The sequence below is a fragment of the Schistocerca serialis genome, chromosome 5 (assembly GCF_023864345.2).
Source record: "Schistocerca serialis cubense isolate TAMUIC-IGC-003099 chromosome 5, iqSchSeri2.2, whole genome shotgun sequence".
NCBI lineage: Eukaryota > Metazoa > Arthropoda > Insecta > Orthoptera > Acrididae > Schistocerca > Schistocerca serialis.
In genome coordinates, this window is record NC_064642.1 from 219,267,242 (window position 1) to 219,280,486 (window position 13,245).

General features: G+C 38.4%; 1 protein-coding gene across 8 annotated transcripts in view; it reads left to right on the forward strand.

Moving 5' to 3' along the window:
* The window catches only part of LOC126482327 (uncharacterized), a 463,601-nt gene that overhangs the window by 196,124 nt on the left and 254,232 nt on the right, over positions 1–13,245 (forward strand). For 5 of the 8 annotated variants that reach the window (XR_007587631.1, XM_050106380.1, XM_050106385.1 and 2 more), the window contains exon 6: positions 11,923–12,027. The exons of the other annotated variants lie outside the window; for them this stretch is intronic. Coding sequence is in view for 4 of the 5 variants with exons in the window: in XM_050106380.1 (XP_049962337.1) it covers positions 11,923–12,027 (105 nt within the window). In the remaining variant the exon portion in view is untranslated. The remainder of the gene's footprint in view (positions 1–11,922; positions 12,028–13,245) is intronic. 8 annotated transcript variants of the gene reach the window in all.

Sequence of the window (13,245 nt, forward strand, 5' to 3'; positions counted from 1 at the left end):
GATTTATGCTGCAGCTGTCAAATGAAAACCCATCTCCTGACCAGTGCATGTGTAGCTTCTCCACCAAGTACAATGCCCCACAGGAAAATAGATATTTGAAGGCCAGAGGACAACACATTGTCTCTGTCCTGCCAGCTTGTCTCTGTCCTGCAGTACAGTTGTCAAGAAGCTGTTCCCCCGTCATCTTCATGATGAAGGAGGTATCAGAATTCATCATATCATGCAACACTCTGCCACTATGCCAATGTCCAGTGCCAATGGCCATGTGCCCATTTGAGTAATAGTTGTCAATGTCATGGTGTTAACATTGGCATGTGCATGGGTTGTCAGCTGCAGAGGCCCTTCATTAGGGGTATTTTGTGCACTGTGTTTTCAGACACTCTTTTCTCTGCCCAGCATTAAAGTCTGATGTTTGTTTCACCACAGTTCATTGCCTGTCCTGTTTTACTAGCATGCCCAGCCTATGAAGTCTGGCATCTGTAATGAGGGGTGGCCACCGAAACCAACAATGTCAGGATGTGGTTTCATCTTGGTTTTGTCACATGTTGCAGACACTCACCACAGCACTCCTTCAAGACCTGACAAGCCACACAATTTCCAACATACTTGTGTTGAGCTTCTGGGCCATTACAGTCTGCCCTTGGGAAACTCAGATAGACTGTGCACCTTTCCCATTCTGTACATGGATGGCACACTCACTGATACTACATGCACCGTGCGTGTGTTTGATCAGCAGTCATTTCTCACCAGGTGACACTGATATTGCTGGGATGTGTATATATCAACAATAATTCAGGGGTAAAATGTTCTGGCTGTTCAGTGTACTCAAATTAGCCAGTGCTCATATACTGTCACTGGCTGAACGACAGATAATGTGGTAGGAAGGGGAGAAGATGCTGTAAAATCACATCACTCAACCTTGAGATTGTTTCTGGTCATCTCATGTGGTCATGGTGAACAAAGACAGCACATGATGTTCCTGTGTTGACTACCAACAACTGAACAAAATCATGAAGAAAGATGAAACTTCCTGGCAGATTAAAACTGTGTGCCGGACCGAGACTCAAACTTGGGACCTTTGCCTTTTGCAGGCAAGTGCTCTACCAACTGATCTACCCAAGTACGACTCATGCCCCATCCTCACAGCTTTACTTCTGCCAGTATCTTGTCTCCTACCTTCCAAACTTTACAGAAGCTCTTCTGCGAACCTTGCAGAACTAGCACTCCTGAAAGAAAGGATATTGCAGAGACATGGCTTAGCTACAGCCTGGGGGATGTTTCCAGAATGAGATTTTCACTCTGCAGCAAAGTGTGTGCTGATATGAAACTGCCTGGCAGATTGAAACTGTGTGCCAGACTGAGACTCAAACTCAGGACCTTTGCCTTTCGCGGGCAAGTGCTCTAAAGTGAAGAAAGATGTTTATCCATTGCCACACATTGATAACATCATAGACTGCCTGAAAGGGGCAAAGTACATATTTCTCAACTGTGGATGTGGAGAGAGGATACTGGTAAATCAGGGTTTATGAGGCTGACTGGGAAGAGCTTGCCTTCATAACTCTTGACAGCATCTGTGACTTTAAAGTTCTTTCATTTAGACTGTGTATTGCACCAGAATATGAAGCACAACTTGCTGCAAAATCTTAAATGTTTGACATCTCTGTGCCATATGGTTCACATTGTCATTTTTTGAAAATATTTGAACTACGTCTCAGCCACCTGGCAACCATGGCAAAATGTATTCAGACTGCAGGCCTGTACCCCAGTCCAAGAAAGTCCCTCTTCACCATCCAAGAAATAAAAATATTGGGCACTTAGTGTGAAGGTGTCATTCCCAACCCCCCCACCCCCCAAAAATATCACATATTTTCTGACTTCCAAGTACATGTGTGTTCTGAGAATTTTTCTTGGAAAGTGCACATGCTACCAAGAATTGGACTTTTGTACCAAGGCATGTCCAATACAGTAACTATTGTTACAAGATGAGAAATTTTCCTGGAATGAGGTGCAAGAAAGCTCTCTACTTGTCATTAAGGAGGCAATAACTTTTCAGTCCTAGCATTGTAGTAAGAGATTGTTGAGGCAGAACTTTAAACTGACATTGTCAGTTATGATATAAGTGCAGTTCTAGTGAAAATTCAAGAAAGTGACTAAAAGGTGATAGTTTATAAGTCAGAGGTGAAATACTCTACACATGAGAAAGAGTGCCTTGCAGCTGTTTGGGGCATATACATGTTCTGGATTTATTTGTTTAGCCAATCATTCTTTGTTGTGATACACCACCATTCTCTATGCTGGCTTATTAGCTTGAAGGATCCATTGGGTTGACTACAAAGATGGGCACTGAGGCTTTTGAGGGTACAATCTCACAGTGGTATACAAAAGTGGATGCAAAAACAAATATGCCAATTGCCTTTCAAGTAATACTGTAGTGGAACAGAGAAGTATGCATGAAATCTGTCATTGTCTCATTAAATGGAATTACTATTGAACAGAGGGAAGATCCAGCACTGCTGAAAACCATAGACATCTTGAAGGATCGGGAACTGACCAAAGGAGAGTTCTAATTAATAAATGGTGCATTGTATAAGGGGAACTGCGATCCAGTTGGATTGAAATGGTGCTAGTCATCCCAGCTCATCTACAGCCAGCTGTCTTCAAGTCTTTCCATGACACTCCAACAATAGGGGACCTGGGATTCATGACAACTCCAGGCACAGGGTGTATATGACCTGGGACAACCGGGAGATCCAGGAACAACCCGGGAATTTTTTCATCCGGGAGAAAACCAGGAAAAACCTGGGAATTGTTTAGAATTCTGGGAATTTTTCATTGTTTTCGTATTCAGTTAAATTTTTGTGATTTTGACTGGTAAAAACTGATACTCTAACAAAGGATATTGCTGTATTACACTACTGCAGAATAATACTGCAGCAACAAAACATTAACAAGAGAAAAAAGAAATGAAAATAAAACTTGTTGCAAAGGAAATGCGCTGTATACAACGTCAAAACATTGCTCATACAAGCGTCTGCCAACAGAAAAGTGTGTCAAAGGCTTTAGGAGGTCTATGCAATGCTTCTTAACAACAAATTGCCTCCAACATGCGTGATGTGACAACTGTTTGAATTAGATTCATTTGAGCAGTTGTGGGTGGGCTCTTCGGCATGCGCAATTGAGTCGCGTATGTGTAGTACCTTCTCCTGTGTGGCTGTATCCAGTATTGCCCCTGTTTGAAAATATTGTAGATCCGGGGCTGATGCAGAGAGCAGTTTGAGTTGTAGTGGGGAGGTGGGGAGTCTCCACATGACCTGTGTTTTACATTTAGTGTTTTAGCTGTTTCCTCTTCATTTATTGCCCTCACATTAAATGAAAACAAAACGGATTTCTGTGGCTGGGAGCTATCAAATGAATTAAAATACGTTCGTATAATTATGGAAGGCTAAAATATGTTATTAGTTTCAGGTTTTATTTCCACCTTTATGACAGTCAAGCGTTAATCACCTTGCAGAATAATGAAGCTATTTTTGTTGGTTTGCTAAAGAGATTTGGCTTTTATTAATCATTTCCACTGAGGCAGTCAATTTATTTGAAATGAAGTGTTTAATTTCACACTGTTTGCTAGTTTCAACTGTTTGCTGCATTTCAAGTGCACGTTTTACATCTTCTACCTCGTATGGCATTATGCCATAATAAAGAACCAAACATGAGATAGTACAATACTGGTACTCAAGAAAATTTACATCTGAATCTGGACATACAAATGTGCACTTTATGCCGAATTATGCATTTCAGAATGGTTAGCAAAATTCTGATGCTCTTGAAGTATCCTCTATCCCCTTTCTTGTTTCTTTTATGACATAATGCAAGGTCTTTAAATGTTTTAAACGTACGATCATACAGGCTTCCTATGTCATAGTAGCTGCGCAAGCACAGTGAGACCTGTTATCTGGCACTCTCTGGCAACTGTTGAAACAAACTAATTTCTAACAGGTCACGAGAAAATATTGCGAATGGTGGTTTGAAAAGCATTATTTTCAAAGTAAATTTCCTTTTATGCAAGATGAACTAGGTGCAAGAATGTACGATGAATTTCTTAAATCACAGAGCATTTGACACTCATTTAAAAATCAAACTCTTTGAGGATGACCATTTAGAAGAATTTCAAGCCCAGAAGATCAGAAATTTATGTTGTTATTAAAAATCTTACTGGCACTTTTGTGTGATGTATCTTAAAGTGTAACACATATAAAAAAATCAGCATTATACATGGGAGCTTAGCTCTTCTTTCAGCTTATCTATCTTAAAGACCAATATTATATGTGAATGCTATGTATATTAATTTAAACCATTAACTTTTCTTATTTGTGTGTTTGCGCTACTTAAGCGTGATCTTGCTATTGACTGACTACATCACGTGTCCTATGCTGTCATCAGCTGGCGAGATCACGTGATGTGAGCTGTGACTGGCTTACAAAAGTGCATCGCAATCTCGATTTCAGTGCTTTGGAAAGTGACATGTGGTGTTTGGCGGAATTCAAATTTATACCTTTGTAATACGAAAATATGCAGTGTACATGTTGCTGCACATCAAAGGTCTTTCAAAACGTGATGTCCCCCCCCCCCCCCCCCCCCTCCCCCCATAAGATTTGTTTCCTAAAGTGCCAGGATATTCTACATTGGTATATAAAACCATAAACATACAAAGGACTGATGAGTTTTACAGTGCTGGGGAAGTGTATACTGTCACATAACAGGGAAAAAGTGTATTTTTACCTGGGAAGAAGTGTATTTTTAATCGGGAAATCTGGGAAAAATCCTGGAATTTTTTTCCTTGTCCACATATACACCCTGAGATAGAAACAGATGCAGGAATCACTGTCCATGTCTTGACAGACCCATTATGCTGTGAGACACTGTAAGGGATGCCAATAATGAAAGGACATGCTGCAGTTACCTCTGGGGCATCTGGTACCAGTCCCAACTGTAGCAGTGCCATTGTGCTGTATAGGAATCGATATCGATCTCTAATGGAGGTTCTCAAACTCAACAAACAGGAATTGATGGATAATAGTCTGCACTGACTACCTCACTTGCTATGCAATCACCAAAAGTGCCAACTGCTGCAGCTCCATACATTTTGGAGTTCCTTGTAGAAGACATCTTTTGGAAGCACAAATCACACTGTGTGATGATGTCTCATCTGAAAAGATTTTCAAGTCGAGACTACGCGTAGTACCAAAGATAATTCCGTGTTCTGACATCACACACAGAATGATAACTGTCTACCATCCACAGATTAGTGGTCCCACACAACACTTTCATAAAATTTTGGCAGATATGCTGTCAATATACATTAGTGTAAAATGGAGAGAATGGGGTACTGTAGTGCCTGTCACAACATTCACATACAGCACAGTGAACCAAGACACTGTACACTTTACACTGTTCTTTCTGCTTCACTGTCATGAGGTCTAGTCAACAATAAATACTTTGTTCAGTCAGATGATACTCAGGATCTCTACATGAAATACGAGTGTTGCCCAGAAAATAATGAACTGCTTTTTTTTTTTTTTATCAGCCGAAAACAATGCTATGAATATGAAATGTTACATATGTATTATTTGAAATCTCCTTAGTGTGCATGTCAAGTTTCCATCACACCCAACAGATAGCGTAGCTGCAGGACAGTTTCAAAATAGTGTAGGTGATGTACGTTACAAGCAACATGCCATCACTGAATTTCTCACTACAGAGAAAAAAACACAATATTCACAAATATTCGCAAAGACTTGTGGAAAGTCTATGGAGAATCTGCTGTCAACAGAAGTACAGTTAGTTACTGGGCATGATGAACCTCTATGATTTGCAGTGGTCGGGGAGACCATCCACGGCTGTCACACCTGATGTGTTGCAGCAAGCTGATGTTGTCATTCATGAGGACAGACGCATTATGACTCGGCATTTTGAGTGTGATGAGGAGGTGATTTACACAGTGAATCACTGGCTCCACCATCAGGACAAGGATTAGTACCAACAGGCATGCACGCCCATGTTTTGTGCTGGAGGAAGACCTTAAAATGGGATAAAGATTATGTGGAAAAATAGTGTGTGTAGATATAACACCAGTCTTTTGTGAGTGTAATTCTCATTGTGTTCAATAAAGAGTTACTGAAGAAAAAATGTGCACTGCATTACTTTCTGGGCAACTCTCGCACATAATCACCAGCACCAAAGAAGCAAGAGAGCTGGCTCGCATGTGGACACTGGATGTCCAGGAGAAAGACAAAAGTGCTGTAAGGCTAAGCATTGGTGACTGAGATAGAGCCCTGGAGGCTTGGTATGGATTTTTGCACTTGTGTGGACAACGGGACTACGAAAAAAGTTCTAAAGCACTGCTTTTGGTGGTATTATATCCTTTGCCACTACTTGGATGTCAGAGGGTCAACACTGTTTATTTATTTATTTATTTGGTCCTGTTGATTACATATTATACAACCAGTGTACAAGTAATATAGGACAAGTCAATTGATACGATTACAGTAGTACATGAACATTTATCCATTACATTGCACAGACATTTGTTTATTTAACAAGAACAATTACTTGCATGCAGTATTAAAGATTGCATCATGCCAGAAACAGTTTAAGTGGCTGTTTAAAGTAGTAGAATAAGTGATAGTGCATATTTTTATGCTACTGACATATATAAGCAGGTAAATTTGCTTCATGGTCATGGTTTGGATTGAATAGAAATTTTAACTGCATTCCTTAAGAAGAGGTTTAAGTGAATACTCAAGAGTGTGGGATACATGGGAGTTCACGTTTTCTCCTAATAACATAGATAAATTTACATTTCATCACCACAATTTCAGTTAAACTACAAGTAACAGTATCACACTTTATCTTTAAGGGAGTGCTTTTCTTAGGCAATTTCCCCATTCTTACACTCTATAACTCTAAATATTCATTCATTTTATAGAAAGTTTGTTTGATGAGGAATAATTTTAGCTTCCTTTTGAAAACCTGTATATTATTTATTTCCCTTTTTATATTGATAGGGAGCTTATTGATGACATTTATACCTGACTCAGTAACTCCCCTATGTACTTTAGTGAGAGTTGCAGAGCCTTGGTGAAAATTTTTCACCTGTCTTGTGTCATGGTTGTGGATGTCACAATTTTTCTGAAACAATTCCCTTTTGTTGTCTACAAATAACATCAGTGAGTATATATAGACTGACCTGTGATGGTAAGTATCCTGAGAGATTTGAAGAGTCCTCTGAAAGATGCCCCATTAGGGACCCCACATATTAGCCTCACTGCTCGTTTTTGTATTCTGAATACTTTTTCAACACCTGCAGCGTTTCCCCAGAAGTTTATGCCATAGGAGAGAATAGAATGGAAATATGCAAAATATGACAACAACATTATTTCTCTGTCCAATAACTGATGGAGAGCTCTTAGTGCAAAGCACGATGAGCTAAGTTTCTTGACCAGCTGATCAATTTGTTCTTTCCAGCTTAGGTGACTGTCTATCTGAATACCTAGGAATTTTGTATGTGTGGTTTCATTAATTTTGTGATTGTTAACATGTATTTCAGGAACTTTTTTTATTTTTTGTCAGAAACTGTATCATATTGGTTTTTGAAAGATTTAAGGTTAGGCTATTCACAGTGAACCATTTCTGTACTTGAGTAGAGACTGTCATGGCTGTATCCTGCATTGTGGAATTGGGTCCTTCTACGAGGCTAGTTGTATTGTCAGCAAACATTATTATTTTTGCTCTGTTATTAATTGTGATTGATAGATCATTAATGTAGATCAGGAAAATTAGTGGCCCAGGACTCAAGCCCTGCAGGACCCCATACTTTATATTTCCCCAGTCTGGTTTTAATGCTGTACCTGTCCCCCTTAAGACAACCCTTTGCTTCCTATTCTGTAAGTATGATTCTATCCAAGTCAACGATTTCTCTTTAATGCCATAATGTGGAAGATTTTTTAAGAGTGTGTTGTGATCTACGCAATCAAATGCCTTGGCAACGTCACAGAATATCCCCATCAGATACCTTTTGTAATTTAATTCACCTAAAATTTCATCTGGAGGTTAAATATAGCTCTGTCTGTGGAGGAGCCCTTACAAAAGCCGAACTGTGTAGGAGCCAGTAAGCCATTTTGTGTAGTGTGACTATAAATCCTATCAGACACTTTTCTCTCAAATACCTTTGAGAACACTGGCAGCAGAGAGATGGGCCGATAGTTGGTTATTTCATCCCTTGCCCCATTTTTGTGGATTGGCATAACTACTGCATGTTTTAATCTATCTGGGAACACACCAGTTTCCGTAGATTGGTTGCACAAATAGCACAATATATAACTGATTAAGTCTGCACATGATTTTAAAATCCTACTTGATATGCCATCGTATCCACAGGAATCTGAGTTTTTGAGTAATTTTATGGTTTTTTTTTTCAATTTCTCTAGGAGTTGTACTTCTGAAATGAAGTGCTACTTTAGATGTTATTTCAATGTGGTTAAGTAGTTCAATAGCTTCTGTGTGAGACTGTTTATTATGGTTCACTGTTTTGTCAGCTATAGTGAGAAAAAAATTTTTGAACTCGGAGGCTGCAATTTTGTGTTTATTATTGTCAGGTTTTATGTTCCTATTTGTCTCACTTTTCATGATGTGCCATATGGTTCTTATTTTATTTTTTGAGTTGCTAATTTTTTTTTTCTTAGTGCAACTGTTTGGCGTTCTTGATTAGACTTGTTAGAATTTTACAGTATTTCTTCTAATGTAACTTTACTGCTGGGTCTGTACTAGTCCTCTGTTGTACAAACAGATATCTCTTTTTGTTACATGATATTTTTATGCCAGTAGTTAGCCACTCTTTCCTTTTACTACAGGCCGGTATGATTTTAATCTGTCTTTGGGGGAAAGAAGATTCAAAATGTTTAAGGAATAAGTTGAGGGAAGAGTTGAACTTCTCATTCACTGTGTCAGCCTGGTATACTTCCCCCATTGTTCATGGCATAAACTATGTCTGAACAAGCAAGTAGATTTGGCATTTATTGTTCTAACATGTTAGACTTGGTTACAATGGCCATGTGCTGTTTTTCTGCTGGCAAGTTTTAGGGTTGTCATTTGACCATCGTGATCAGACAGACCATTTGTTACAGCCCATGTCATCACTTCATTGTAATTTGTGGGATCTAGGAACAGATTATCAATCAGGGTCTTGCTGTGCCCATGTACTCTTGTTGGGAATGAGATCATGTGGAGCAGATTGAAGGTTAACAGTAGTGATTCTAATAGTTTCTGGTTGTTATTTTTTGTGAGTAAGTTTATGTTAAAGTCACCACATGTGATGACATTACTATTGTTTCTACAAAGTTTAGTAAGAACTGTTTCTAGCTGAGAGTGAAATTTTATAATGTTTCCCATAGGTGCCCTGTAAATTGTTATTATGATCAGGAACTGTGTTTTGAGCTCTAATTTGACTGCACAACATTCAAAGTGCTGTTCAATACAGTATTTAGATACATCTATCACTTGTGACTTAATAGTATTGTGTGTGTAAATTGCCACTCCGCCTTGTCTTAAGTTGTTCTGACAGTAGGAAGAACCAATTTTATAACTATTTAAATGCAGCTGATTAATTTCTGTGGCTTCCAAGTTATGTTCAGTTAAGCAGAGCACATCAGGAATAATTTCATCTGTGTCAGCTGTTTCTTGCAGAGAAAGCAGCAGCTCTTCTTTTTTAGTCAAAAGACTTCTTATATTCTGATGAAATATTTTTAAACAATATAGCATATCAATTGTATTTTTAACTGGTTCCTTAATGTTAGCTTTCACACAAGTTAAATTATCAAAATGTACAACATTTACACTGTGCTCTCTTCTGTTCTGCCTAAAAAGGTCTTGTTGGTGAGTTGACTATTACTGGAATGTGTTGCTGTGGGAAAAAAATCACTATTTTTCTTTTCTGTGGTTGGCGATGAAACACATTTTGTCATTACTGTTGAATTTGTAGTAAAACTGTTGCCTGCGCTTCTTTCAATTAGTTTTTGTGCTAAAACCCTTTTCCCAAGACTGTTCAAATGAAGCCCATGTGAGGTATGGAATCTTCGACCAACGCCACTTACATCTAGAACATTTACATTTTAAAACCATTTACATATGTTTGAAAGCTGTTCATTTGCAAGGTTTGATCTCTCTGTTCACACAAGACAACTGATGTAAGTCGTACCTCTGTGGAATGTTTACATACATTACATTTGTGTGTCCTAGGACACCTCTTTAGTTCTTGTACATGTCATTAGAGCCACCAAGTAGTACAATGAAATCCTTGGATGACAACTTACTGATTTTTCTGAATGTATATACATACATATTTGAGACAGAGATGCTCCAGGCTTGATGAATCCTGTTGGCTTCACAGTTTCAGCAACTTCATTTATACGAGCAGCAATCTCTTGACCGTGACCATCGGCAAGAATGATAAGCTTTCTTGGAATACTATAAAATGATTCATGTTGACAGATGGTTTTCAGAACAGGAACAGCAGCATCACACAGCATTTGATGTCCTTGTTGAAGTTTAGAAGCTGTAGTGCTTTCAGGAAGAGTTACTGCAGCATTCGATGATTGAGAGTGTTCTGTTTGAGCTTCAAGAGTCTCATCGTAGCTGTCTACATCGAGCACTTCAAATCTGTTTGTTAGCGGGATATTTGCAGCCCTGTGTAGTATATCGGTAGGCCTACACATATTACACTTCCATGTTTTTCTAAACTTTTCATTTCCTTTCAATGTGCAGTCCACCTTTGCACATCGAAAGTGAAATTTTGTTTCACATTTTACACATGCTATACCACTTTTTGCGGTTTTCCTAGATTTTTTGCAGTTGGTATCATATTTGTTACTGCTGGTTCTAGTATCATTATCAATTACAAGATCACTGTTTATTTTATACTCACATTGATTGTTATTGGTATATTTGTATTTCAAGGAATGTACCTCTTCTAACAGCATAGCAATAATTTCGACTTTGCAGTCTCTCTTCTGTAGTGCTTTGTCTAGGGCATATTCATTACACCTTTGGCAACACTATAGTTTTCGTCTTGGATCTGCCTTTACACATGTGAAATGGTATACAGTTTTACAGTTTATGCACATTATGCCCTTCATGGCATGCAATTTGCAGTAGCAAAGTCTTTGTATTGGCTCTCGCGATTTGTAAGATGTGGTACTAGCTCCATGTGTGTGAATAACAAAACCTGCGATACACATATTATCATGATATACATCAATTTTTTCACATGTTAAACACTTTTTAACATTTATATCGAGTTTATTCTGATAATGAACACAACCAAAATTTACACTCGGCACCATCATTCCAGTGGAACATGTCTGTTGTACAGGGAGACAATATGCCAAGGGCAGAAAAAGACATTTTTGCCTGCATCTGTACTCCTATTGGAGCTAGGAGGATATAAATCCCACAATGCTGATACTCAAAGGCTACATTTGGTTGAAAGTGATCCAGGGGTTTGGGAGAAGATGACAAACACACACACACACACACACACACACACACACACACATACACACACACACACACACAAAAGTTTACATTAACAGATTTGATATTTATCTGGAAGGTTGTTGAAATATCTTACAATTGTAATTTCTGTACATTCAGGAATACTTGATAATTGTGTAAATACTGGCAGCCAGCAATATTCAGTGTTTGTATAAATAGCTGCATTCTCCATCCAAGAGGTCAGTTCTGTGCTGGTTGTACATTGGAGTCAGTACTAAATGTGCTTTTTCTTGTAAGTGTTACGCTTCATTTATGAACCTGCCTTCAGATTTGGACTTCATTGTGGTTCTGATATATAAAAAGGTACATTTGTTTTAGGTTGTCAACGGTGTAATTTATTACATCCGGCTAGAAGTTTGTAGCACCAACTCCAACGGTGGAGAAGATGATGCCAGTTCTACTTGCATTATAACAGGAGAATCGGTAAGTGTTATATCATAGAAACATGAAACAAAAACAGTTCATATTTAATGAATCTCCATTTCCCTTCATAATACCTGTGTTCACTGACACCTGTGTTTGAAATTGTATCACTTTAATCTCATTTTTTCCCACTGTGAATTATTTGTATGACATTTAAGTTTCATATAGTAAAGAATGTAACTAGCTGAGGCTTGCCTCTCATGCCTTGTATTCTCCCATTTGTAATGTTCTCTGTAGTCCAGTGCATTCAAATCTCATACCAAACCTGGCCTTGCTACCATCACTGTACTGTGGGTTCATATATATGAATTTAATGGAGTTGACTCTAACCTGGCTTCTCTTTTGTGTTTACTTTTCTCCACTCCATCCCTAATTTGCTACCCCACTCATCTCCAACTTATTGAGCAAAATGACAATAGGGATGATTGTCTTGCCTTATAAGGCAGACACATGAGAATTTCATGACAAACAGGACACAGCACATTACCCTGGATTGAGAATAATCTACTGACACCAAAGGAGGTTTGGTTTGACTCGGAGGAGTGTAGTTAGATCATTGATGTTCAAGTTATACATAATGCTTTGATTGATAGAATTAGTTTCAATCTCAGGGTTTTCTCAAATGATGGACTTGTATATGATCAAATGCAATCCAGTACATATTGCGGTAGTACTTGTTTAGATGTGGACAAAATATCAGCCTTGTGCAAAGGCTGACAAGTAGCTCTTAATGTAGGGAAATGATAAATTTTTCACTTCATGAAACATATGTGTGATATCCTTTGACTACAGGATTAATTAGTTACAACTAGTCAGTCATGTCATGCAAATATTTGTGAGTAACCATGTATAGAGATGTTAAGTGGAACAACCATATACCCTCAGTAATAGGTGAAACAAATGACAGGCTACAAATCATTGATAGGATGCTGGGTATAGTTTGTCTACAAATATCTGCACACAAAACATATACATAGCCCATTCTTTCAGGCTGCTCAAGAGGGTGGGACCTGTGCCACTGCAGAAACATAGTGTATACAAAGAAGAGTAGTATGAATTGTCATATAGTCTTGTTTGATTTGTGAAAGAGTACCACTGAGATAGTGTAAAATCTCAGGTGGGAGACACTGAAAGAAAGATATATATATATCACAAGAACTGGCTTAGAAAAATTCGTGAACCATATTTCAGGAGATACAGTATGGACATTCTTTGGAC